Source organism: Dryas octopetala, chromosome 4, assembly GCF_963921425.1.
Source record: "Dryas octopetala chromosome 4, drDryOcto1.1, whole genome shotgun sequence".
Lineage (NCBI taxonomy): Eukaryota > Viridiplantae > Streptophyta > Magnoliopsida > Rosales > Rosaceae > Dryas > Dryas octopetala.
This window is the reverse complement of record NC_141369.1, coordinates 1,828,485-1,855,621: the sequence shown is the minus strand read 5'-3', so window position 1 is coordinate 1,855,621 and position 27,137 is coordinate 1,828,485. Positions and strand designations below refer to the sequence as shown.

Below are 27,137 nucleotides of genomic sequence, written 5' to 3'. Positions count from 1 at the left end.
TTATATCGATTGTTTCTGTCACATAACAGTATTAGATAATATAACATTTTAGTTAAATGTATCCACTTTTGTTATATTTGTTTTTAATAATTCAAAGATTACCAATGTTATGAATGTGACCTTGTACACAATTAAAAAATGTTATGAAGATGGCAAGATTAAAAGTTAATTAGAAATAAAGAGGAATTCATATCAATTTAATTAATTAATAGATGATCGATAACTTTTTATTTTTCAGACACATAACAATATTGTTATATATGTAATGAAAAATTATTATAGGTAACTTGAACAGCTCCACTCAAGTTTTTTTAAACACAGTTACACAAAGAATATATATTGGTGGGGACATTAGCATGATCATTATGCTCTTGCTCTAATAGTAGGCTATAGTTGCTAGTTCTTAAAGAGATCGAGGGCCGAGGCTAGCTTTGGTTTCTTGTTTCATATAGGGGCATAAATGGGTTCATCTTCTTCCTATTGTTTTACCAGTTGGCTGCAAAGCGTCGTCGTTTTCTTCATTGTGGTGTGCCATGGAAGAGTAAATGCAGCCACAGCGCCTGTAAAAGGGCGTAGCAATAATATTTCAAAGGTGGAAGAAGCAGTTAATTTCCACATATACTATGGACAGGCCTTCAAAGTCATCAAGAATGCCATTGACGGCAAGAGCTACCTTCTCATCCAGGTTGAAATTAAGAATTCTATATATATTATAATTTTTTTTTTTTTGGTTAAGAATTCTATATTATAATTAACTTCATTTTTCTAATTTCATATAATATAGTAAGTATAATCCTCTATAATAAACTAGTTTTAATTACTTCATTATAATTTGTTTTGGACGAATACTTCGATCATTATAAGTTTGAAACAAATATTTTGGGTAACTTCTCATTTATTTTTAAGAAATGCTGAACAATCAGATAGATAGTATATATATCATGCACATTCCATATTAAATTGATATTCAAAGCTTAGGATTTATATATCTTGATGTTTTTGTATTAATTTTCTCTAATATATATAACAAATAAATCCTTTTTAATTTTCCGTGTATGTATATAGTAAATAAAAAAGTGATGATGGTTGCTTAGAATTTGTGAGGATTACTTATTTTATTATTATTATTATTATTATTATTATTATTATTATTATATATTATTATTATTATTATTATCTATTTGTTTGGCTTGTTCTCCTCATATCTTTGTTTTTTCATTTTGTGTTTATCATATTTCATGCCCAAAAAAATAAAAGAACATTATTGCTAATTTTTCCTAAGAAAATAAATTACAACCTAACATCACTAAAGCAACCAATTAATTAACTCCTAACAATATTTATGTTTATAAAAAGAAAAAAATCTATCCGTCACTTCTGTTTTAACTCTGGTTGATTTGTAGTCTTAATTAGTTTGCTTATTGTGAAGAAATCTTTTATATTAACTTTTTTGGGATGTAACAAAATTATAGAACAATTCAAGGATGGCAGCAAGGACAAAATATTGCACCTCAAGGATCAAGTCCTTTGTCATCCCATTATCAAATTATTCAATCGATGCGGATCATTTTCCAGGTATTGTTTGCCGCACATTAGGTTCATGTTTTTTCTTGTCAAAGGATCGAATAAATAAATAAAGAGGAATGCTAGCTGCTTTATATTTTTGTGCTTCTCTTTTTTCATGTGCGCATTTCCATAGATACTGTAACGATAAGAATCGTTTGTTGTCTAAATCATTTTTTAAATAATTTTTGTACAAAAAATTAACTAGATCAAAAATTATTTAGTCATCTAACTGTTATTAAATAAATAAATAATTTTATTTTGTAACAATTAGATGCATCATGCATTACATAATGAATAGGAGAATAGAGAAAACACAAAGAGAAGGCTAGCTGCATTTCTCATAAATAAAAAAGGTTTCCTTATTCCTCTAAGAATATGTATATGATACAAAAAAGATAAATGAATACTCAAAGTAAAATATCTGTGTTGTAAAATACAAACTTCTTTTTTTAATTTGGTCGGTAAAATAGAAATGAGAGCCATGTTCATTGTCGAAGATTGATGGATGTGGCTTATTACTTAGTTATTACACATATATTGTCGCTTTGGTGTCTCATAAAATAATGATATAGAACATAGAACATAGATCATGATATCCAAATCCTTTCCTAAGCACTTTCTTTTAATCTTTTAAAATATTTCAATATTACATAATGGTTAATGTGAATTTTCTTTTCCCATAAAGGTTATTGAGTTTTAAAATTTTATTCCAGTTTAGTTAGTAAGCTCAATCTATTTGTTGATGTCATGTATTTTTATGCATTGAAAAATATCAACTTGCCCCTTCCCTTTTTTTCATTACTTATGAGCGTAAAATTATAACGTTGCCCTTTATTTGATTTAGGGTATATAAATGAGGTTTATGTTATATAAATGAGGTTTAGGGTTTAAAAATGAAGTTTCGGGTTTAGAATTAACTGTATTACTGCGTAGCAATCAAATATAAACCTAATACAAATCTAAATATGTATAGTAATGTATGTTTATTGATCTATAATAATTTATCTTTTTAATTTTATTTTGATCAATAATGACTAAAATGAAATTATGAAAAAGTAGATTAACTAATATGTAACTTTAAAAAATTTTATTGATTTATTTGTAATTGATCATTTTTTTAATTATGCTACCCCAAAATTATGAAATTGGGTGATAAAAAAGGAAAAAAGAGGAGAGAAATCGATGGCCTGCCTTTGGTGGCGTCACCTGTTACGGAAATGGTAGCATTGCCTGTCACAGGAAACAGTGGCATTTTTCCACTGCACTTCCGAGAGGGAGAGAGAGAGAGAGAGAGAGAGAGAGAGAGAGAGAGAGAGAGAGAGAGATGGAATTGTGAATGTGTTTCCACCAAAACGCCGTAGGTTTGGTGAAGCATAATTGAAAAAATTAAGCAACATATTTCTTAGATAGTCACATGATGAAAATAGATGGTTAGGATTAAAAAATTAGATATGTAATTAGGAGAGAGTGCTTAGAGAGGATTCAGATCCTAGATCATGTGTGCCATTTGGTTTAGTTCACCAATTTTTAGTCTTCCAAAATCTATTGATTTTCTCTACAATATTAAAAGAGATTTTAAATTCGAATTCCTCACTTATATATAAAATGAAATTCATTAATATTGATGTATTCATTTGTTTCAATCCCCGTCCTCCATAAGGACCACCCTTAACACCTGAAGAAAAACTTATGTGGGACCGTCCTACCACCTCAATATGCTGAAGTGGTATGACAGCTCACTTGAAGCATGCCATGTGGTCAAAATTCTTGAATTTATTTTTATATTTAGAATTTGATTTCTCGGTTATAGACTTATAGTTATAGTTTTTCTTTTTTCCTTGCTTTGTTCTCTTTTTCCTATTCTGCCGTTTTACCCACCTCAGGCTTTCACTCATCAAAACACTTCACCTTCTTTCGTTTGCCCAACCTCTCTCTCGATTGATGTTGCGGCCATGAGGCCGGAGCAACCATTCCCCCACAAATTCTCCTCTTTCTTATATCTGATGATTACATTGTTCGGACTACTTCTACAAAGCCATACTTTCACTCAAAGTTTCATTGATCGTCTAATCCCAATGGTAAGATTGACAAATGTTTTTTTTTTTTTTTTTGAAAAACTTGGGCAATCTGTGCATTGGTTTTAAACCCTCTTGTTAATAGCAAATAAGGAGAAGCCGAGAAGGGAAATTTCTTGAACAACATATTTCAAATGATATTGATATGACATTCTGAGTTTGGAAATTTCAACTGGTGGCCGGCTTGCTTTTGCTGTAGTCTGTCATTTAAGAATTGGGTTTTGTCTTTCTTAATTGCTTTTTGTCTTCTAAACCCGGTTGCGGCATATGAAACAAAGAGTGAATCATTAAGTCAATTTCAATCCTACTATTACAAGGTTTCTATACAAAGGATAGTAAATCAAGATAAAATCAAGTAATGTCCTATATATGCTTTGAACCCATCTTCTAGTACATTTTCATTATTTAAGGGCTGAGACTGACATTACAAATGAAAAGGTCAAATCATTGAAGACACCATTTATAGCTTTTAATTTCTTATTTCTTGTCTTTAATTTCACTAACCTTTATTCTCATTTCTAAATTCTTCTTTGTATAATTGCAGTTTCCTTTTTCGAGGTGAGGATTGCCAGCTCCCATAAGTGATAATTCTCATAATCTAGTATGAAACTATCTCTTCCCCTTCCCTTAATTTCTCTTTGCTTTTCTATTTTTATGTTTTGAAAATCTTTAGGATTTTGGAATTGATAACAAGTATGGAATTACAATCTTTAACATCATAAAATACTATGTCCGGTCCATAATGAGTATATGATATGTAGGGAGATTATGATAAGTATGGAGTCAAAACTTGAACTATAATAGATTATTTATGCACTATATCATTGATCATTTAACCGGCACATTTTTAATTATATTATACTAATACTAGAAAGAGCTCCTATGGGGTTCAAAATAAGATAATTCCGTCTAGATGGTTAGGATTAAATTTGAATGACTTGAAATTTGAATAAATCCATATAATTCTTGTTCGAAGTCAATGAAATTTGAATGACTCGAAATGTATGAATATGCCAGGCATATGTCTCTCTTCCTTCCTACTTTTTTTCTCTCTCTTTTTTTTTTTCCTAATCCTATGCATTCTGCACAAACATACCTTTCTATGGTTATTTAGAGTGCTTTTAACAAGGAAATTAATTCGCTCAACAATTTAGGAAAGTATTTACTAGACTTTTTCTGAGGCAGAATCACCCTAGTTTTTGTGGAGGCAAAACCAACCTCAAATGAACTTAGGAGGAAACGAAATGCAAAATAATCAATTCCACCCTCCAAGTCTACCATGACCTCATTTCTTCAACCTACTCAACATACAGTTTGTTGCACTACAACAAAAGCCATGATTTTTAGAAGCTTCACTCCAAAAATTTATGCAACTAACTAGTGTGACCATTCATGTCCAATGCATTAAGAATCGGGTTCAAATAAGGTTCAAATACCGAACTTGGAAAAGCAAACTAACAAGAGTGAATCAAAAGTTGAGCTCCAATATTCTGAAGATAAACATGATTTTGATTAACCAAAAGTCAAACCAACTACAAAAGGTGCCCTGTGTAACCAACAACCCATTCTCTTATAACCTTTTGTAGTTGGACCCCCCATTAGGAATTTTGTCACTAAAGCTTCATTTACTCAGAGTTAACCACTTCAAAGAAAGGTACACAATTTGGTTGGTGATATTTTAGAGGTGCTTAAAAAAGGCCATATAAAGATCTCATTCTTAACTGCAGTACAACTAGTTCTCTCATATGCAAAATTTTTGAAAGATATATGTACCATTAATAGGAAGAAAAAATATTCCTACGGAAAGCCTTTCTAACTGAACAAGTTAATTCGATCATTCCAAATAGGATCTTTCAAATATAAGGACATCAGTTTTCCTACAATCTCGTGTATGATGGGTGATCATCATATTGAGTATGCTTTGTTAGATTTATTGGCGAGTGTGACTCTATTTTCATATACAGTATATGTGCAGTAGTTAGGAGAGATGAAACCCACTTCAATGACACCTTCTTTAGCTGATAATTGCATAAAAATCTCTAGAGGTGTTATTGAAAATGATATGATAAAGGTTGATAATATCTACATTCTTGTGGACTTATAGGCCTTCATACTTAACCTTTCATTAATCCAAGTAGGAAAATCTCAACCACATCCAATGCTCTAATCAATTTTCGGAATAGAGTGATGAAGATCTCCAGCTTAATGTTGTTAGCATAAACCAACAACCACCATAAAATGAGAATATTTGTGAAGTAAACATGATAGGTAATCTAGTGCCAGATTATGTAGTCAACAAACTCCAAACACTGAAAATATGTTTGAGATTTCCTGATTGAGAGTGCAATTCTTGATTCTTTCTTGGAATTTGTTTATGATCCTAGATGGTTATGTTTGTTCATCATATGTTGTATTCTTGAAGTCTTAAATTATTTGGTTTTTTTTTTTTGTGTGTTTTGTTTACTTTAGATTTTTGTTTTGCTGAATCTTGTCTTTTCTTGTCTTTTGACTTTAATTGATGGAATTCCTTACATGAAATTAGAAAGCTTGACCAAGATAAGATCTTTCTTAATCATGTGCCATCTTATTTCCAACATGTCACTGTTTTATAAATTTTGAAACATTGAAGAAAATGTTTGATTTAGGTCTGTGGTAGGGTTTAGAAATTTTAGATATTTTTTGTGTTTGATTATAAATCTCCTGCATGCATTGTTCTAGGAAACCCAGTTAGAGAAATTCAAACACCCTAAGAGGATCTACAATGGAAAATATCATTAGGTGTGCTAATGCCATATTTTGGCATTTAAAATGAAAAAATAAATATATATCAAAATTTGGCATAGGCACACTCCTATGGTGATGTGTCATTTTCTTGTGCCATAAAATGGAAATGGCATAAAAATGACATGTGCCATACTTTACTATACAAAAGAATTGGGACATTAAAAAAGAAAATAAATGAATGAGAAAATTATTTGCTATGAAAAAGAAAGGGTAATAAAGAAACATTAGATAAAAAAACAATGGTAAGAAACAAAATGCTCGCGGGTTAAAATTAACGCAAAAGCAACTGAATTTTCTTTGTCTTAACCCATCAAATTGAGTTTTTGAATTTTTCTATTCTAAGAAACCAGTGGGCCAATTGGAGATGGCATGAAGTGTGAAAAGCTAAATAAGATGGGAAATACTTTTGGAGGTTTGGCATTCCAATTGATCAGCTACATTTGAAAAGAATTTTAGCGAGCAAAACCAAAAAATGGCTTTAGCATGCCATTTTATCAGGCCAGCTATGCCCTAAACATATTCTTCGACTAGAGCTTGGTAGTACAAGCATGTGCGTGAGGATGGTACAAATTGTGCATTCGGGTACTAAAGTCAATTGGTATTTCTAACACTTGAAGGCTGTAAATTTTTGGGAGTACGTGAAGTTGACCATTGGATAGTACAAGCATAATGTTGCTTTGGGTTGTTAGTCTTATATCCTTGTACCTAAATTTCTTCATAGTATAGTGTTTACCCTTGCACATCCCATGGTCTTTTTAACCCGTGAAGGGCTTTCAGCACATATCAACGTAGTGGGCAAAATGCTTACTTGGTATGTTGGATTAAACAAAGTTGTTTGGCATATATGTAGTTATTGTGTAGGTATAACTCATATGTTGGTTAATCCCATTATCTACAGTTATGATCTGTTTACATGAATTGCCACTCTGATACCATGTCAAAGTTATAGCATCCAACCAAAATCAATCGGCAATGGGTGGAGATGTCCACTATTATATATTTGGTGCAAGACTTGAAATAACTGATGTGGAATTTTTTAATCTCAACACAAGGTTAGCATACCACAATTCCTCTATGTCCGTAGCAACTGTGTTTCGTGGTGATCTATTGCAACCATGAAAGAGTATGAAAACAAAATACTGGTATAGGTAGACCTAAAGGAGGGTTGAATAGGTCCAAGTCAATTTTTTGGTATGTTACAAATATACTCAAATAACCATAAACCTAATCTACTCTTTTATGCATGCTAATAGGTCAATAGATAGATAACATACAGACAATGAAATTAAACAACATAGATGTTTATGTGTACAACAGCTACACATATATCAAACTAGTTTGTTTATTTATTTATTTATTTATTTTTTAAATCAACATAACATGTACGTGGAAAATCCTGACGGGAAAAAAACCCAAGACCATATATCAAGCTAGTTTGTTTAATCCCACAAATCAAGCAATCGTTTTATCCATAACAGAACATCTACGTGGAAAAACCCTGACAGGAAAAAACCAGGAAAAAAACCACATGACACATAAAGGAAAAACTAAACAATGCTTGTATGCTCCAATGTTTCTCTGCACGTACCCCAAATCCACCGTCTTCAAGAGTTAGCCACACCAGTTGACCCCTCAACACCTTAGTTCACGGCTTAGGTTTTCCTCATTCACAAGTTCACAAACTGTTTAGGTCGAATGATTTTTCTAACAAGGTTTCCTAGAGCAATGTGTGCACTGGGAAGTGTGGTATAGAAATTCTGATAGTAAGAATTATCTACCAACCTAGAAAACTCTCTTACTCATGCTAAGTATATGAATGCATTGAGTGGCTTGAATGAACAATGTGGAAAGGACCATGGAGGTCTATTAATAGTAAAATTTAGGATCTGGTGATCTTTTGAGCCAATAATCCTCTTTTGATCAGCCAAGGATAATCCTCCTTTGGTCCTCCGTTGGTTTCCTGTTTTATTTTATATATATATATTTTTTAATTTAATGTTGGTTCAAACTACGACCTTCTGTTAATCCTCCGGGATTCTGGGATCTCAATTTTTTGACTTGTCACCTCGCATCTGGTCCATGTGCAGCTGAATAGTTGCACATATATAAGGATGATGCTCCAACCTTGAGGAATTTGGTCTGTGTGTATAATAGGCTGAAAAAAATTATTTTTTCTGATATTATAATATAAAACTGAAGCTACAAGATATTGAGGCCCTTTAAGATGAGGTTGTAGAAAATGACCACCTAGACCTTCTTGACATTGCAGCTAACCCTGGTTCCAATAGGTTAAGCCAGATCACATTGATGATATATGGGAAACCCTGGCCTATGAATAGTTGCTCATGCTGAAGAGTTCGAAATTGGTATCAGTTGAGTTACGTCTGAAGAAGTTTGGTGAGACTTCACTTATTCAGCATTTGTTGAGGGAATTGCGGAGACTTTAAGATTCCATACATGACTTATCTGATGGAGCTATTCATGGGAGAAATACTCGTGTTCGCTCCAAAGTACACAATTTGGTACAAATATTGTATGCATCCAGATGGACTCATTTACTTTTAAATTCTCTAGTAGTACTTTCTTTCTGGCATTAGTGTAAAAGAATGAGAAATGTACTGCCAATGAATAAATTGAAGTTTATTAGTTTAATGTGAGGGCTTGTAACTCTACTGGTTAAGAATATCCATATAACCAACGTCCCAAGTTTGAGTCTCCCTTTCCCTCAGTGTTTAACCAAAAAAGTTTAAAATTATTTTATTAGTTTAATATATATATACATATATCGCATTGATGATTGATTTAGTATTTTGTAAAGTTTCATTTTAATTCGTCATGTTTAAATCAAATATTCATCATTTTTATTGATGGTTACCAACATCAATTATTCGTCAATATTTTCGCAAATCCAGACCGCTTGGATTTCTGTTAACACTAATATATTCATCCATGGGTATATATGGCATAAAATATACAACTGAATGAATTGAATTTATGAACTAAGCCTTCAGTCATATATAGGGATTTTGGATTAATTTTCTTTGCTTTGTCTTCCTGAACAAATATCAAATTTGTTGTGCGCAGCTACTGGGCTTATTAGGGAGCTTGAAGGGCATTACATCAGATTCTGTGGCTTCTCAATGCCTATTGAAATTATATGAAGCTGGAGAAGTTGATGTGATTAACAAAAGTGAGCCACAACAGATAGCAAATTTTGCAGCACATTTCATTACCAACATTGACCAACCACAAGCTTGCAATTTTGCCTCTTTTGCTCCTTATGGAGAGGATAGCCCTTTGCAGGTAAGCACATGATATATATAAAATACCATGGTATTTGGTTTGTTTTAATTATCTTGCTGTAAGGATTAATATCTTGGTAATGACTTTGGCTACCTATTGTTTATTTTATGCTTAAATACAATATCTGATTTATATATTTTGGTAGAGAGCAGAGTGGATTAAGTTCTTGGGAGTGTTTGCAAACGTTGAAAGCAGAGCAAATCAAGTTTACAATGCAGTAAGTATGACAACTTATTTATTTTAACATAAAAAAAAAAAAAAAAAAGAGTTAAGAAACTAGTGTATGCTACAGTCTACACAATTAGAATATATCTTTTCTTCTCTCAAATCCCCCATTCTGTTCTTCATATCCCCACTAGACTAGTAAGTCATTTACCTTGCATGTTTTTTGTGATTCATCAATAGACTTTAACAGGTGATCAAAATAAAATGGTCAAGATACTTTCTGCTAACTAAAATAGTCCATGAAAAACTCTTATTCATAAAAAATGCCCATTCAAAATATCCTACTCATCTATACTTATTTATAAGAGAAAAAATTAATTTGAAATTTTAGCTTGTTTCATTTGAAATTTCATTATTTTTCTTGTGGAAACATATATATAATAATATATATTTTTTTCAGTGTGTGTTTTACTGGGTAAAAACTATCTCCCACCCATGACTTATGACTACTTTCAAATCTATTTATTTTAAATTTTATTATAACTATATTTTCTTAGAAAAACAAAATATTGCAATGAAAACAAGTCACTTTCGCATATACTACACATATTTGGGGTTGTCTAGTTTGCTAGTAATTCAATTGTGCTCTCTTTTCATATATCTGATATGTTAAATTGCAAGACTGTTAATTTAAATCATACAGTGAAACTAAAATTGATTTGACCAATGGTTCATATCAACATTTGGACTGTCAAAAGAATATTTTGTGTACTTAAAGTTATAATAGAAATTTATATTATTTTTATGTTGTACTAACGATTAATTTATCATTATGCAGGTTGCAGAGAGTTATCAATGTTTGACCAAACTTGCAACAGGCAGGACATCCTTCAAACCAACTGTAGCATGGATGCAGTATGATAATGTTCGTGGACAAACTTCTAGACACTGATATGCACATACGCAAAAAAAAATAAAAAATCATATATGCATCAATTATAAAGTTTTCTTTTTATTTTGAAAACCATTAAAAGCCTTTGTAATTCTATGGGAAGGAAAAGTTTAGCGTGATAATTTGCATAATTTATAATGTTGTAGATGTTATCACTTCTAAGTAAACATATTGTCATGTTTTGATCATGTCCATGAGTTAGGCTCGAATGGTACTGGAGCCCGACTCATGGACATGATCAAAACATTCTCTTGGTCTTGTTGAGTTACATCAACTCATCTAATTAATCTTTACTTAATTAATTTTGGATTGATTTAAGTAACGAAAAAGAGTAAATATGTTTATGGGAACAGTCAGCAATTAAGCCGTGGTAATAAACTAAGTAGATTTCCTTTTAATTTGCAGGGTATATGGACTTTTACAAAGGAAACATTCAAGTTGAAGGTATGTACTAGATATCAGTTTTAATTGGTCGAAATTCTTCTGTCATCATTTATGTTAGGAGAGGATCCATGTCTAATGATTATTATCTTAATTTTTGGTAGGGCCAGTCCTGAGATTTCGAGCTCCATATTCATTCACATGATTTTTTTTTTTTACATTATTTGGTCCTAACACAATATGTAGGGGATTTATAAAATTTAGGGCCCTAAACATGTGGGGGCTCAAGGCGGTTGCCTCCCTTGCCTCTCCCTAGAACTTGCCTTTATTTTTGGTTACAAACTAACGTGACACATGACATGACATGCACTACAACAATAAGGGCCATTTGCCACCGGGAAGCACAGTGGTCATTGAAGATAATGGTCACCGGGTTGGAGTGGCATTTTGTCATTGGCCACTAGGTAGCCACCGGTCATTCCCGAAGGCGCAATGTAGGTGTATCCCATGCTTATATGCACCAGATAAGCTGTCGATGACTTATATTCACATGGGTCCCACACTTGTCCAATTACCATATTTGCTTTATGTGTTCTTCTTTGTGGAATAAAATATACTTTTGTTTGTTGTAACCAAGTTACTTCTGATGAGTCTTGTCATCATTAATGAACCCTTTAATGCATGTGCAATTTTTTGGCATCCTTTACCATATATAACATGACAATTTCTTTTGCCAGTTTCAATTTTAGCTGGCATTCATTAAACTTTGAAACATGCATGCAGTATGTAGAAGATGCAGGTGGTGAGAATGTGGATGGTTCTATCAACAAGAATACCTATAACGTCTCTATTCCTGATGATTTGGATGAATTGCATGCCATCCTATGTGTGAGTTAACGAAACCAACGATAATTATGAGATATATTTTATATGAATCAGAGATGTTTTCTTATCGGACTATGAATCTGAGTCATTAACTAAGTTAATCAATTCTTTATTGAATGTGTGGTTCGTCTAAATTCAGTATGGCTGGCAAGAAAACCTTACCCATATATGTTTTTTATATTTTATCTGATGATCGATGAGTTTGTTTGTTGATGTATGTAGACAGTGGATGTGGTCATTGACGAAACATATTGTTCAGATCCAGTTGTTTACAATTCATCAATGTTTCTCCAAAATATAAATGTGGAAGATCATTCTTGTTTTGTTTTCCTGACTAACCAAAGCTTGTGGAGATACGATAAAAGAATTCAAAACTCAACTACTCTTGGTAAGTAGTATTATATTTTTATGCATCTATATTTTGCAAGTCTATATGTGCATGTGGATTTAAATGAGGGACTATTCATTTGAAATTTATAATATTACATTGTAAGTCATATTAAATTTACTTTAAATACATTGTATTTAGTATTGTGGTAATTCTCACTAATGTTATTAAGGAGACAGTATTTTAAATGAGGGACTTTTCATTTGAAATTTATAATATTACATTGTAAGTCATATTAAATTCACTTTAAATACATTGTATTTAGTTTTGTGGTAGTTTTTCTCACTGATGTTATTAAGGAGACAGTATTTTTTACTGTGTGCTTTACATTTTAATTGGTTATTTGTATACTTAAGACAATTATGCAAATTTTGTATAATTGGCATCTCTCTGCAAATTTTGCATGTGAAGATTGGTATAATGGAGCAGTTTCCCAGCCACAGTTGGTCTTAGCAGATATGATTGAAGTTTTGTTCCCTACCGGAAATTATACAACAACATACTTCAGAAATATTGCAAAGGTAGAGTGTTGCTAGTACTTTATTAAAAATTAAAAGTAGCATGTATAAAAAAAATGTTCAGTAATTTGTATCTATAATTTATATGCATATTTGAAAACATGAATGCAGGATGAAGGAGTTGTGCAGATTACTTCTGAAATGTGTGATAGGGATATCTCCTCACCAATGGAGCCTATGGTACCAGTTTGTGGATAACATCAAGTGGTTGTCAAATTTTTCTATTCCAATGGCCACGCAAGTTTTCCCTCTATTACTAGTTGATCTAGCTGACAGATTGTGCAACCATTTTTTGCAGGCCATCACTAGACCATAATGTCAATTATAGCACTCAAAAAATGCTATAAAAGCACTTTTATAGCGTTAGCCAAAACGCTATCATAGCCGACGCTATAATAGATCAAATAGATATAATAGCGTTCCAAATACTATATCATTTTTGAAATGCCATTATTGTGGTGTATAATAGCGTTTTAGAATGCTATAATATGTATGGATCTTTCATAGCGTTTCACAAATGCTATTATAATTATTACTATAGCGTTTTAAATTGCTATCGTTATTTTTCAAAGCATTTAGTGAATGTTATAGTAGTTATTGATGACATATTTTGGTGCCTCGATAATTAATTTTTTAGGCTTTTCAAATTGCTACTAGAAATTTTTTATAGCATTTAGTATGAAAATTGTGTGTTATCAGGTATGTAAATTAAAAGAAATAATTGGAACTAAAACACATCATTAAATTGGTCTTGAAATACAATAGTTTCAAATGATCAAATAAAAGGTACAATAGTTTCAAAGTAGAAGTTATTCCAAATACTAAACTTAAGGCTGCATAAGCATAATAGTTTCAAATTGGCCTTTAAAAAATAATAATATGTCGGTTCTATAGCAACAAAAACAAGTCTAGCCTTCAGGATATGAGAGTAACCTATTAACTCTCCTCAAAATAAAGCATCCAATTAATAGCCAAGTTTCTCCAAAATGTAAAAAAGAAACCATCCAATATCCAAGAGTTTCCAAATGGCCAACAAGAAAACATCCAATATCCAAGTGCCCCCAAACTGCCAAAAATAAAATAACAATTTATTTAGGACGTTGGTTGGAATCTTTAAAGTCCAACTCACAAACTCCATCACCCATAGCAATTTAGACAGAGTAAATGTGAAACATTAAAATATTTCATATGTTCAAGTTGGTTTGAAGCAAATTAGTCAACAATTAATAGGTTTCATTAGATAATTAAGTTGTTATGATGTCATCAACCAACTATTTCCATAACTTACATGTGCAGAATTATTTAGGGCTGGATCGGAATTGCTGATCAACCGCAACCGCCACCGACGCTTGACCGACGAGTCAGTGTCGATTGGCCAACCAATCCGATGGCGCTGGTAGGTGGTGGCGGCTTGAAAAGGCTGAACTGTCGGTATGCTGACACCGATCGACACCCTCCTTCTCTTGCTTCTGTGTTACTGGTCTCTAGTTGCAAAAACCTTCCTCTTCTTCTTCTTCTTCTATGTTGCTGGTCTCTGGTTGTAGAAACTAGAGGGCAAACATGTTGAGATATTGGGTTGATAGTCAACTCTTGATTGTAAATATCTTTGTGATCTTCTTTCCTATTCTAGAGGCAGTGTAGTTGGACATTAGACGTGTACAGATTCATTAGACGTGTAATTAGAGAAATAGCTTGATTGTAGGATCTATACTATTGGTCCATCACTATATATGTACCAATAGTTTTATTGCCATAAAATATAACGAAATATTACTCCATTTTAAAGTAGGCAGAGACGCAGTGGTGTTGCTGGTGCGACGGCGAGGCTGGTGGCTTGGCAGTGCATGGAGGCTCCAGTGAGGCAAGCTTGGGCTGCTTGGCTGGTGTGACACCAGCCATCGAAACCGATCACATTGACCAGACAACAATCGCATCTGAAGCTGTCAGTAGTGGCGGTGGTTGCGAAGTTGACCATACCGTGGGGTGACGGTTCGGTTACTGACCCAGCCCTAGAATTATTACCAAAAATAAACTTACAGGTGTAGAATTTCTAATTTCATATATATATATATATATTATCACAAGATGTTGGAAAAATAATTAATAGCCTTGATAAACTAAATTTTGAGTATGAAATAATAAAAGAATATGGAAATAACCTAAAAAAGCAAGTATCTTCATACACAGTGAATGCAAGAATATATGATGCAAACATGGATGCATCCATAAGCTAATGTGTTTTGATGATAAAACCTTCTATTCTCAATTTAATATCTCGAGTAAATTACAATATATATATATATATATGAAAGTCATCTTTTTTACTAGCCATGGCTGTCAACTAGACTATAGTATAGAAAGTTGGTCAACTACTTTTGGTGGCATCATATTTAAAAGTATAGAAGCACAAAGAACAAATTAATAGATTGTTGTACAGTTGTAGTACGTACTTATAGGAATTCTTGAATCTAGCTTTCCACCACCGATCAATGTCTCATTTTGGAAATTGAAGGGATATACATGCTTCCCAAATTTGTGATCACAATCAAGTGGGAGAGAAATAACCCGCGTAAACAAAATATTGGGCTTCCAGATACGTGCATAAGGACTTTGTGGGTCTTAAAATAGCTTACAGCGTTTTTAAATTAAAGTGCTATAATTTTATTACTTTTAGACTGCCACTATTCTCACCCTTATGTCTTATTTTCCCACCCACCACTTCATAAAAATATTAATCATTTGTTTAATTTTTGTTAAATGACCTCCAAAGACTTACATAAACAAAAATATACTCTACCCACCTACTTCTCTACACCTACATAATCTCATTTCATCTTCCACACTTTAATATACAAGGAAAACCACTTTGGATTCATGAAAAATCTTTTTTTTTTCTTCTGCAAAGATTTATTCACAATCTGACTCTAAAATATTGTTTCTAATATTTGATTTTGTCTCCATCATTCATACTCCCAAATCCCCCTTGTTTTCTTAATTATTTTGTTTAATTTATTCTCTTATTCAAAATCTCATCCTAACATAAAAGTTCTTGGGCACATTACAAAGTTACAATTTATGGGTTGATTTAACTCTGCCCTCTCCTTTCTCACTCTCTTCCTATCTAATCTAGGAGTATGTATGATGTTGTATATGGTTTCAAAATTTGGTGGGTGAATAGAGTTTATGGTTTATGGAAGAAAGAAAATATAGAGGAAGAAAATGGGTTAAAACAATGTTTATACTAAAAGGGTATTAATTAGGGACATAGGCGAGTGAAAAAAAAGGATTATGTTGTAAAAGTATATGAAAGTAGGGTTTGAGGCAGAGAAAAATATGATTTGTGTTTTCATTCATCAGATAACTATCCTTATATAGAGGTAGGATTTACTAGAGTTTAGTACAATTACAAGTATGCCCCTCCAACTATTTACAGGAATAGCCACACTAATAAAGTATTTACAACACTCTCCCTTGGATATTTCATGTCATTAGTGTTGTCTCTGCTATGCGTTTTTAAATTGCCTCGTTGGAACAAAACACCCTTGGTTGAAGGAAAAAAGAGTACAACGCGCGTGAGTGTGGAGTAGTCGCATCAGAACCTCGGAAGTAGGTGAAGTCATCTCATCTGGATCATAAGCAGATAGTATGTCTTTGCCAGCGGGGTGCATTAGAGTTGCTACACCAAAACCTTGCCCAGTAAACCCAATGGGACAAACCTGTGGTCGTAGGAAAAAGATGAGCAAATGCATATGTATATATATATCAAATCAAGACATCTTCAGGATGCAATATGAGTAGGGTGACTATGCCAAGATGTGCCTCATTAAAACCTTGACAAGTAACAAAACTCAGTGGGATAAAATACCCCTGGACGGAGGACAAAAGAGTACACAATGGTCAAGTGAGTATGCCTCAGGATACTCCTCCTTGTCAACTCCCCCTAAAGACTATATACTAGGTAAATTAGACAATCCACGCAAACCAATACCTCGAACATGCTTCAAGAATGTGAACTTTGGCAGTGACTTGGTGAAGAGGTATGCAAGGTTGTCTTGAGATCGGATCTGCTTGACTTCAATCATCTGATGCTCTTGTTGCTGTTGATTGAAGAAGAACTTTGGTGCAATATGCTTGGTGTTGTCTTCTTTGATGAAACTCGTCTTCATCTGCTCGATGCAAGCGGCATTATCCTCTTAGAGAATCGTCGGGTTCATCAGTGGTGGAATGCAACCCACAAGTACTTCGAACATGCTTAGAAACTGCTCTTAGCCATATACATTCACGAAATGCCTCATGAATGGCTAGAATCTCAACATGATTCGAAGAGGTAGCAACAAAGATCTGTTTTGTAGACCTCCAAGATATTGATGTATTCCCAATGGTAAAAACATAACTAGTTTGGGAACGCGCCTTGTGCGGGTCTGATAGATAACCTGCGTCAGCATATCCAATAAGACAGGCATCGTTTCGAGGATTGAGGGGGTTCGACCCATTCCTTGATGCATAGGAATAGAATAAGCCCATATTCGTTGTACTTCTAAGGTAGCGAAAATTCTCTTTTATGTCATTCTAGTGGCGGCGTGTTGGTGCAGAGCTATATCTAGCTAGAAAGTTCACAGCGAATGAGATATCTGGTCTAATACATTGAGCCAAATACAATAATGTGCCTATTGCACTTAGGTATGAGACTTCTGGTGCCAATACCTCTTCGTTATCACCTGTGGGACGAAACAGATTCTTCTTAGGATCTAGACTACGAACGATCATGGGCGTTTTCGAAGGCTTTGCTTTATCCTCATTAAAGTGTCTTAACATCTTCTGGATGTAATTCGATTGATGGACCAGAATTCCATCTGCACGGTGCTCGAGCTCTAGGCCGGGACAAAAATTTGTTCTCCCAAGATCTTTCATCTCAAATTCTAACTTCAGGTGCTTAGCGGTTTCCTTGATCTCTTCAGGAGTATCAATTAAATTCATGTCATTGACATAAATAGCCACAATAGCAAACCCGAAACTTGTTTTCTTAATAAACACATAAGGGCATTGATCATTATTCACATATCTCATCTCGATCAAATATTTACTTAGATCATTATTCACATATCTCATCCCGATCAAATATTCACTTAGACGGTTATACCATATCCATCCGGATTGTTTCAATCCATAAAGTGAGTGCCTCAAACAAATGAAGAGCGTGTTCCGTGGTTTAGAACTATCTGCATCGGGTATCTTAAGTCCTTCGGAAACTTTCATATATATATATATCTGTATCAAGATCCCCATAGAGATAAGCAGTGACCACATCCATGAGCTACATACTCAGTTTTTCGGAAACTACCAAACTGATAAGGTAGCGAAACGTTACGACGTCCATTACCGGAGAATACGTTTCCTCGTAATCAATCACAGGGCGTTGAGAAAATCCTTGCGCCACTAGACGAGCCTTGCATCTCACAATCTCGTTTTTCTCATTACGCTTCTTTACAAATACCAATTTAAATCCTACAAGTTTAACATAGGAAGGTGTAGGAACGACAGGCTAAAACACTTTTCTCTTTGTCAAGGAATTTAATTTGACATGGATTACTTCTTTCCATTTTGGCCAGTCATCTCTACGTTGACATTCATGAACGGAGCGAGGTTCGATGTCATCGCTAGTTATGATTTCGGTAGCTACCGCGAATACAAATACATCATCGATGATAATCTCGTTTCGATTCCAGAGATCACTTAAGCATGTGTAATTATCAAGATTTCTCTGTTCTCGGGAGTGGGTTCAAATGTTGGAGTGTCCCACAACTTCGTCTTTTCTAGGACAGACCCATAATCCGAAACTATCTTGTGAGATGGATCGGTTGAGATCGCGATGTCAAAAGGACTCGTTTGTACCAAATTTACCCTCTTTCGGGGATAAGAATCCTTCAAACCTAGTGGTCTACCTCGCTTCTGGGCAGTGACATATGATTGGTTAGCCACTATGGCCGCACCTTGTCCATCTGGGATGACACGTTGTACGAGGGCAGATATCCTTGCAGGCACGTTTGCAGCAGGTATATGTGATCTCGTCACTTTAGCTAGATTAGAAAAAGCGTCTGGCATATTATGGGCTCCACTCTGTAGATTTAGAATTCTCCGCACTCGCTATTACATTGTGCAGTTCGGGGATCGAGATGAGACATAGTGGGGACATTTCACATCAATTCGCGTCGTTCATCAGGAATGGTGACGTTCTTATCACCCCCTACCGGCGAGAAAACTGTCTCATCAAAGTAACGATCCGCAAGTCTTGCGGTAAAGAGATTGCATGTCAAGGGCTCTAAAAAGCATATAATGGATGATGATTCATAATCGACATATATACCCATCCTTCGTTGATGACCCATTTTGATACGTTGTGGCGGTGCAACTGGCACATAAACTACACACCCAAATACGCGTAAGTGCAAAACGTCAAGTTCGTACCCAGTCACTAGCTGTAACGTAGAGTAAGGTTGGGTAGCAATGGGCCTCAACTGAATCAACATGGCTGCATGCAAGATTGCATAGCCTCACACAGAAATTGGAAGCTTGGTGCGCATGACTAAGGTTCGTGCGATCATTTGTAATCTTTTAATGAACGCTTCTGCGAGACCATTCTGAGTGTGAACATGGGGAACTGGATGTTCAACATCAATCCCAAGGGACATGCAATAATCATCGAAAGTTTTCTATGTAAACTCTCTGCCATTATCAAGTCTTATGGACTTTATGAAATAATCTAGGCGGTGAGCTCTCAATTTAATGATATGGGCAAGGAGTTTAGCAAAAGCAGCGTTTCCTGTGAACAATAGTGTAACATGTGACCACCTGGTCGATGTATCAACCAAAATCATAAAATATTTAAATGGTCCACATGGTGGTTGGATAGGTCCAGAAAAAGGGTGGAGTCTTTACTAGTCTTTGCATATAGATGGTCTAGTATTCAACTTTCCTAGCGAGCAAGCTTGGCATAGTGTGTCACTAAACACAAGATTCTTATTAGTAAGGGGATGCCCATGTTATGAATTGAGGATACGGCACATCATACTTTGACCTGGGTGTCCCAACCGGTCATGCCATAGCAATAAACTGCTCGAATTAGTTAACTTCTGGCTAACTATGTAATTTGCCTCAATCGATCATATGGTGGTCATGTAGAGACCACTCGAGAGACATTTCAATTTTTTCAATGTACGCTTATAGCCGTACTAATTGGAGGTTATGCAAAGATATTCCACTCCATTTTCCTCAATGGTTTCAAAGTAATAACCGTTGGCTCGAATATCCTTAAAACTCAATAACGTTCTTCTGGAACATGGAGAATATAAGGCTTCATTAATAGTAAATTCAGTACTATTGGATAACATAAAGTGGGCTTTGCCATGGCTCTCTATCAGGTTGGATTAACCTGATATGGTTGTCACAGAGATATGAGAAGACAATAAGTTTGAAAAATACTTTCGATCTTGGAGTATGGTGTGCGTAGTAGCACTGTCAGCCAGACAACAAACTTTCCTACTAAACATGCTTATTCATAAATTTAATTCAATGAATCACATGTATGAAAATAAATAACTTTATTGAATTAAATACTATTCGAACATTTCCAAATTTTCCAAACTAATAATCCAAGACATAAATCACCAAAATAATCCAAATATAAAACATTATACAGAAAATAAAATAAAAGAAATACGGCACAAGTGCCGATCATATCCATGTCATCGAGTTTCTAGTCCTCGAAGTGTCCACTAGCAGCTTGGAAATCGGTGACTTCTAGGGTGGTATCCATAGGAAATGATTCTTCAACGAGAAAATCGGTGACTTCTAGGGTGGTATCCATAGGAAATAATCCTTCAACGAGGTTGGTCTCTCGAGTTCCACGATTGGCGTGATACTCTTCTATAGCTTGCACTAATGCACGGTAGGTGCGGGACTAGTGATCAGTTCCTCCACATCGGTAACAAAGATCATTCTGATTCTGATTCTAAGGACGATGGGCCGGACTAGTGTTCCTCTCATTTTGGATTCTTGGGGCCAAGGGACCGTGGTTCTCATCATGTGGGCCTTAGCCACGGGAATTCGAGTTACGTGGGCCATGGCCGCGTTGGCCTCGGTCATACGGGCCATTCCTCTGAGAATCTTTCCTTCCATATCTCGAGCGGTCGGACTTTGTGCCCTTTCCATGACCCCGGAATCCTTTTTTGCGGTTTGAATCGCGATGAGCAATAGCGTTTGCTTCAGGCAATGGTACTGCTTTAGTACCAACAGGTCGGACTTGATCATTTCTCATTAATAAGTTGTTGTTCTTTTCGGCAAGCAATAGAGTAGTGATTGACTCCGAGAACTAGAACCAAACATGAGATAGGGAAGGTGGAGAAAGTCTTCTCCAGTAGGTCAGCTTCGGTGAGCACTTCCTCACAAAATTTAAGGAGTGACCGGATCTAGCAGATCTCCGAATTATACTCATTCATGGATTTGAAATCCTGAAAAATGGATGTTCTGCCAGTCATGTCATGCTTCAGGCACCCAAAGAGCCCATGGATCCTCTTCAGCGAGATACTCAACTTGTAGTGCTTTCTCTATATGTTTCCTAATGAAGATTATGTCACTTGCCTTAAGAGACTCTGCGACAACATTGATTGTTGACCTCATCTTCTTTGCATTCAAATGAAGCTTTACATCTTGAGTCTATTTTAGATAGTTTCTTCCGGAAACTTCTAAACCGACAAAATCAAGCTTGTTGAGATTTGACATTTTTTACAAGAAATGAACAAATAATCATATTTAGTGCGTTGAGCAATAACATCCATAAGCAACAAATAAGAACTTCAAGTTCTATAACATGATATAAAAATTCAGATTAAACATGTAAAATCTACTAGTTTTATCATGTATAGTGAATTTATGAAAGAAACTTCAAGTTCCTTATATGGCATTATTGAAGCTACAAGTTCAATATTTATGTATGAACTACTAGTTCATTAATTACCTGCATTTTCTACACATATACTCTAGTGCAAAGATTTAAACAAGTAAAATGTCCATATAACCAAATAGAACTGAAAAATATTACAAAATTGTTTAAATAAATGTTTCTAGCATCTAGAATATATATATATTAAATCAGATGAATATTAACAAGTAACCATCAGCAGCGCAGTGGTTCTTGGTGCAAGTTAGTGCGCAAAAGGTCCCAAGTTCGAACTCCAGACATTGCAAGGGATGAAAATCTCATTTTTTCAGAGTTTCAAGAGGCTCGCCACGTGTTAGCGTGGAACTGAGCACTGACATGGAGCCTTGGGCCTGGGCTGGCCTATGCAGATTGGGCCTGGGCTAGCCGGCTAGTGCAGCCTAGTTGAGCTCACACAGGCTGGCTGTTGTAGAAGCAGCCGCACTACTGGTGACGCGGGGTCGTTTCTGATCACCCAAAAATTCTCCCATTTTTTCAATTATTCAATAAAAAAAAAAAACATGTACAAAAGTATATAACCCTAATAAATCAATCACATAGATTTAGGGTTCATGCTTCATGAGAATTTTTACATGCAATTAAGGTTAACTAAGCATGAATATAAAATTGTTTTATAAAACCTACTTGGTTGAAGAGCAGATTGAATGATGATCTTTTTTTGTTTGGCGATCCACAATCCCAGAACTTTTCGTGCTTATAACGTGTTGTCTAAGTATATGAAAGTAGGGTTTGAGGCAAAGAAAAATATGATCTGTGTTTTCATTCATCAGATAACTATCCTTATATAAAGGTAGGGTTTACTAGAGTTAGATTATTATTTGTTAAAATTTAAAAGGGGCTGAATTTATAGGGTGGGTGGAAAAATAAGACACGGGGGTGGGAATAGTAGCACTCTTACTTTTAATGACAGTTTGAAAAAAAAATGCTATAATAAAGTGCTGTAATATATACTTTGTTATAAACATTATTTATTAGATGGATGTCCATATTATCCAATGTGTTAATTTAATGTATTTCTAATTTATATGATGTATTAGATAAATAGTAGGAATCCCATTTCATGAAAAACTAGGATACTTAATTAGATGATCATCCCAAGTCATTCCTGAAGCCTATAAATAAAGTACCTATGAAAAGGGAATACTAACCTTCAATTTCTGAATACCTTTCTTCTATTCAATTATTTTCATAACACGTTATCAGCACGACTATTGCTCTTGATATATATTGTTCTATAGGTTTACAATTCTATACATATATGAGTTCGAGAATAAATTGAGGACCCAAGCCATTTCTTTTCAGCCAAGTTGATGCTTCTTTGCATTCTTCTTTATTAATGGCAACATGTGGCTATTGGTTTATAGTTTATACATATCAAAAGCTAGCTATATCTATTCTTTATATATGGACATGCGTATGCTTTTGTTTGTATTGTGACTAACTCATGCAATTTCAATCTACATTGATATATATCATTGCTTGTATACAGGTTTGGTATTGTAATCATCTATATTAATTGAACCATGTACACACGTGGTTTAAAAGGTATCTTGTATTCATATGTGACTTGTATTTATCTTTTGCCCATATATCGACTTCTGATATTGTTCCAGTTACATGATTTCGTGGTTCATGATTTCCAAATTGTTTCGTGTTTAATATTCATTATTGATCTCCAATATTGTTCATCAAACATGAGATCACGATCAAATTAATTGATCCATATATTGGTTGAGGGCCAGAAGATCATCAACCCCAATGATCGGAATCTACTATTCCTTGATCCTATGAAATTGATTAAAAGCCAGAAGTTCCTCAATCCCAAAATTAAATTATCGGAACCTATAGTTCCTTGATCCTTGATCCTTGATCCTCATCAAATCAATTGAGGGCTAGATTATCCTCAATTATATATCATATGAGCTAGTGGGAAAAAGTACCAAATTTATGCAATCAAATGAGAGCTCAAATGCCTCAATTATTATAGCATGAGAGCCAAGATGCTTTGATTCTTTTACGATTGAATATATGAGAGCAAACAATGCCTCAATTGTCATACGATATATTAATGAGGGCCCAAAGATCTCCAAATTTTATAAACTCTATGAAGGCACTAAAGATCTTCAATATTTGTACAATTCAAATGAGGGTCAAGAATTCGACCAAAAAAAAAATGAGGGTCAAGAGATCTCAATTTGTACATATTAAAACGATGGCCTATAGCTCCTCAACCAAATTAGTAATTGAAAATTTCTAGATAAATTGGAACCTACAGTTCCTTGAACAATCGGAATATAAAATTCCTTGATAAGTTGGAATAAAGTTCCACGATTGTCACATGAAATTCCATGAAGATATATAATTTTAGGGTCTGCAACGCTTATTAATTAAAGGCTCTGAAAGAGCCAATATTGTGCAAAAGGAATAAATTTCCAAATTGATGATGCCTAAGAATTAATATGCATTACATGCAAAAGCTCTATGGGAGCCCGTTCCATGAACAAAATTTTTGGCATATACGAAGATATATCATATGAACTTGAAGTTCATGTTCTCGCAAGAGCCTATTGTTCTAGTCATACATGTACAAAGATTTTGAAGAACCTAATGTTCCAAAGTGTACAATTAAATTGGAATATACTATATCCATGAATTTCAATCAAAAACCTGAAGTTTCTTGAATTTCCATTGGAATTAAAAGTGTCATAATTCTACAAATTCAATGATTTATTAGAACCTACTCATTGAATTGATCAAAATCTAACATGAACTTAAAGTTCTATTTATATATTGAATTTCTATTGGATTATTTCAGATTTTTCAAACGTTAAACATTGTGAAGTTTAAGTTTAATGATGATTATCTTTTATGGATCATTAAATATTGATATTAAGGTCCACATAAATGACTCAAAGCTCATTTTGATCCTATGGAATTTCCAATCGAAATATGATATGTTGAACTCATAAAGGGTGATAATTTTCCCGCCGTTAGGGGGAGCAATGTCGATTCTTGTCGAACGACGTGAAATTTATGAAATGCATCATCATCTTTGCTTGATCCTAAGTATGAGCCTATAGTTCAATGGATCTTTTGATTGCACAAATTGTAAGTCAATTTCTAAGTGCCTTGGAACAAATAAAGTGACAAAGTCACATGTTTCGATTGCAAATGGCCTAGCTAGGTTGATGTCTTTGTAGGAGAACCTGATAATATGAATGACATGCCTACTGCGTTGTAAATAAATAGGCCAGGCTCCCAAAGGTGGAGACCATTTGGAAAGGTCCATCAAAGCCCAATTGCATATATCCACATTCTTTGAATAATTCATCCAAAGGAGATGATAGTTGTTTGTGGATAAACCCACACCGATCTAACAGCCAATCAGGGCTGGACACGTGGCTGGTCAGACCTGACCTCAGTGTTTGACTTCTCAGTAGTCAGCCTTTGACCTCCACATCATCACAGCTCAGCGCTTCCTCTGCCAGCTCAGATCGGGTCTCCATGCCGAATCCTCCATGCCTGGTCCGAGCCGAACCGATGATCTTCCAAGGGATTGAGTGTTCATCTTTCCATGGTCATCCCGGTTCGGCTCGGCTCGGCTCGGTAGGAATCTCGCTTCAAGCCCTAAGCATCAGCCAGTTATGGCTTTGGAGGACCCCTATCTACTGGATCGGTTCGGTCGGGAATCTCGTGTCCGATCCGATCACACATGGGCTTCATGTATACACATAAGAACATGTGTTCGGGTCGGCTCGGCCCCCCGCTGCCGTTCCAAGGAAGATCACGTTGGGATGAACCGCCACACTTAAATGCACCTGACAAAGGTCTTCTGACAAAAGAGACAATCCAGCCTATATTCATGACTACTGAGACAGTTCACCTGAATCTTCCATACTTGCATTCAATGCAGCATTGAATGCAAAGGAGGTGGGTAGCTGTGCATGCCACTGTTCACGACCGAACTCGTGGATCTTTCTCAACCAGCCAGTCACATGCAGGTAACTTACTCATCACAATCTCCTTTGCCTATATATATATCAACTCATATGTGCAAAATGAGGATCGATCTAGCTATCAACCTCTCACCAGACAAACACTTACAAAAAAAAGCCTTCACTCACCCAAGAGTATACCCAACTTGCTGAGAATAAACCCAAAACATTTACCTTGTTCTTCCTATTCTCCCAAGTTCATCCTTTGTTCTTCTTCACCTACCATCAAACACACATCACTGACTTCATCATCGGAGCGTGTTTGGCTGGTACCACACCGGTCCATCTCCTTTGATCTTGTTTCTCTTGCAGGAAGATCTCACATCATCATCCAACAAGACTTCGGATCAGCCAGGTCACCATCTCTAAGTTGTTGCATCTCTCTTACGGAAATTTGCATCAACAATAGTCTTAGAAAAGACACATGTCTGTGAGAAGACGATTAAAGCCCCTATAGTGGCATGAGTACCAATAACTTGAAATATTTATTATGCATGCATGCTAGAGAATTGTGGGATCACAAATGATGATCACCGATGATATATTTGTTTACAGTAGTTACTGAAATCATCAAGGGCTATGATTATTTGAAACCATGTTTATTATAAATGTCGACAAAACTATATGATTGGCCAAATTGAAATGAGGCAATTCCAATAAAATTGAATATGGTTGAGAAACATGGGTTGATTGGACCTCTATATCTCAAACACCAAGCAAAAGGTGATATACCTTGAATGATTATATATTGATAATTAGCGAATTTAAATCGCTAAATATGGCACAAGATTTCTCAATGATACATGAAATTTAACATTCTCCTGCTATAGATGTAACCACGAAACGTGTTCACTGCATATGAAGATTTATATATACTAAATGCTTGAGGCACATTACCAAGCAATTTCCTAAGAGATTTAAAGCCCAATTTCTATTAAAATATACATAGTGTCATGAAGTACATAAGTTAAATTATGTACTCGAGTTTATTACCATAAATATGGTTTAAATTACCTCGGTGAGTACTTTAATAATAGATAAATCAAATTCGAATTCAATGTCGTTGCAATGTATTCAAAACTAATCAATTAGAGCTCCTAAAGAGCATTTGAAAACATACGAAAAATTTG

General features: G+C 34.7%; 1 protein-coding gene across 2 annotated transcripts; it reads left to right on the top strand.

Moving 5' to 3' along the window:
• Positions 1-336: 336 nt before the first annotated feature.
• Positions 337-13,624, top strand: LOC147286050 (plant/protein). 2 transcript variants are annotated; one of them, XM_086240527.1, is made up of 11 exons: positions 337-685; positions 1,473-1,575; positions 4,186-4,199; positions 9,510-9,728; positions 9,874-9,945; positions 10,732-10,818; positions 11,251-11,289; positions 12,010-12,114; positions 12,334-12,499; positions 12,911-13,020; positions 13,129-13,623. In XM_086240527.1, exons 1-11 carry the CDS (start codon positions 461-463, stop codon positions 13,213-13,215), a joined length of 1,227 nt encoding a protein of 408 aa, XP_086096653.1. In that variant the 5' UTR covers positions 337-460; the 3' UTR covers positions 13,216-13,623. The 2 variants fall into 2 exon arrangements, with proteins under 2 accessions (XP_086096653.1, XP_086096654.1); XM_086240528.1 differs by lacking the exon at positions 4,186-4,199 and having other exon boundaries at positions 490-685; positions 13,129-13,624.
• Positions 13,625-27,137: the final 13,513 nt, after the last annotated feature.

Bases quoted from the DNA above. Each gene is read 5' to 3' on its own strand.
- LOC147286050 (XM_086240527.1), top strand. From the start codon at position 461: ATGGGTTCATCTTCTTCCTATTGTTTTACCAGTTGGCTGCAAAGCGTC. The intron at 10,819-11,250 runs GTTCGTGGACAA...TTTAATTTGCAG, and splicing joins CATGGATGCAGTATGATAAT to GGTATATGGACTTTTACAAA. The intron at 11,290-12,009 runs GTATGTACTAGA...ACATGCATGCAG, and splicing joins AGGAAACATTCAAGTTGAAG to TATGTAGAAGATGCAGGTGG.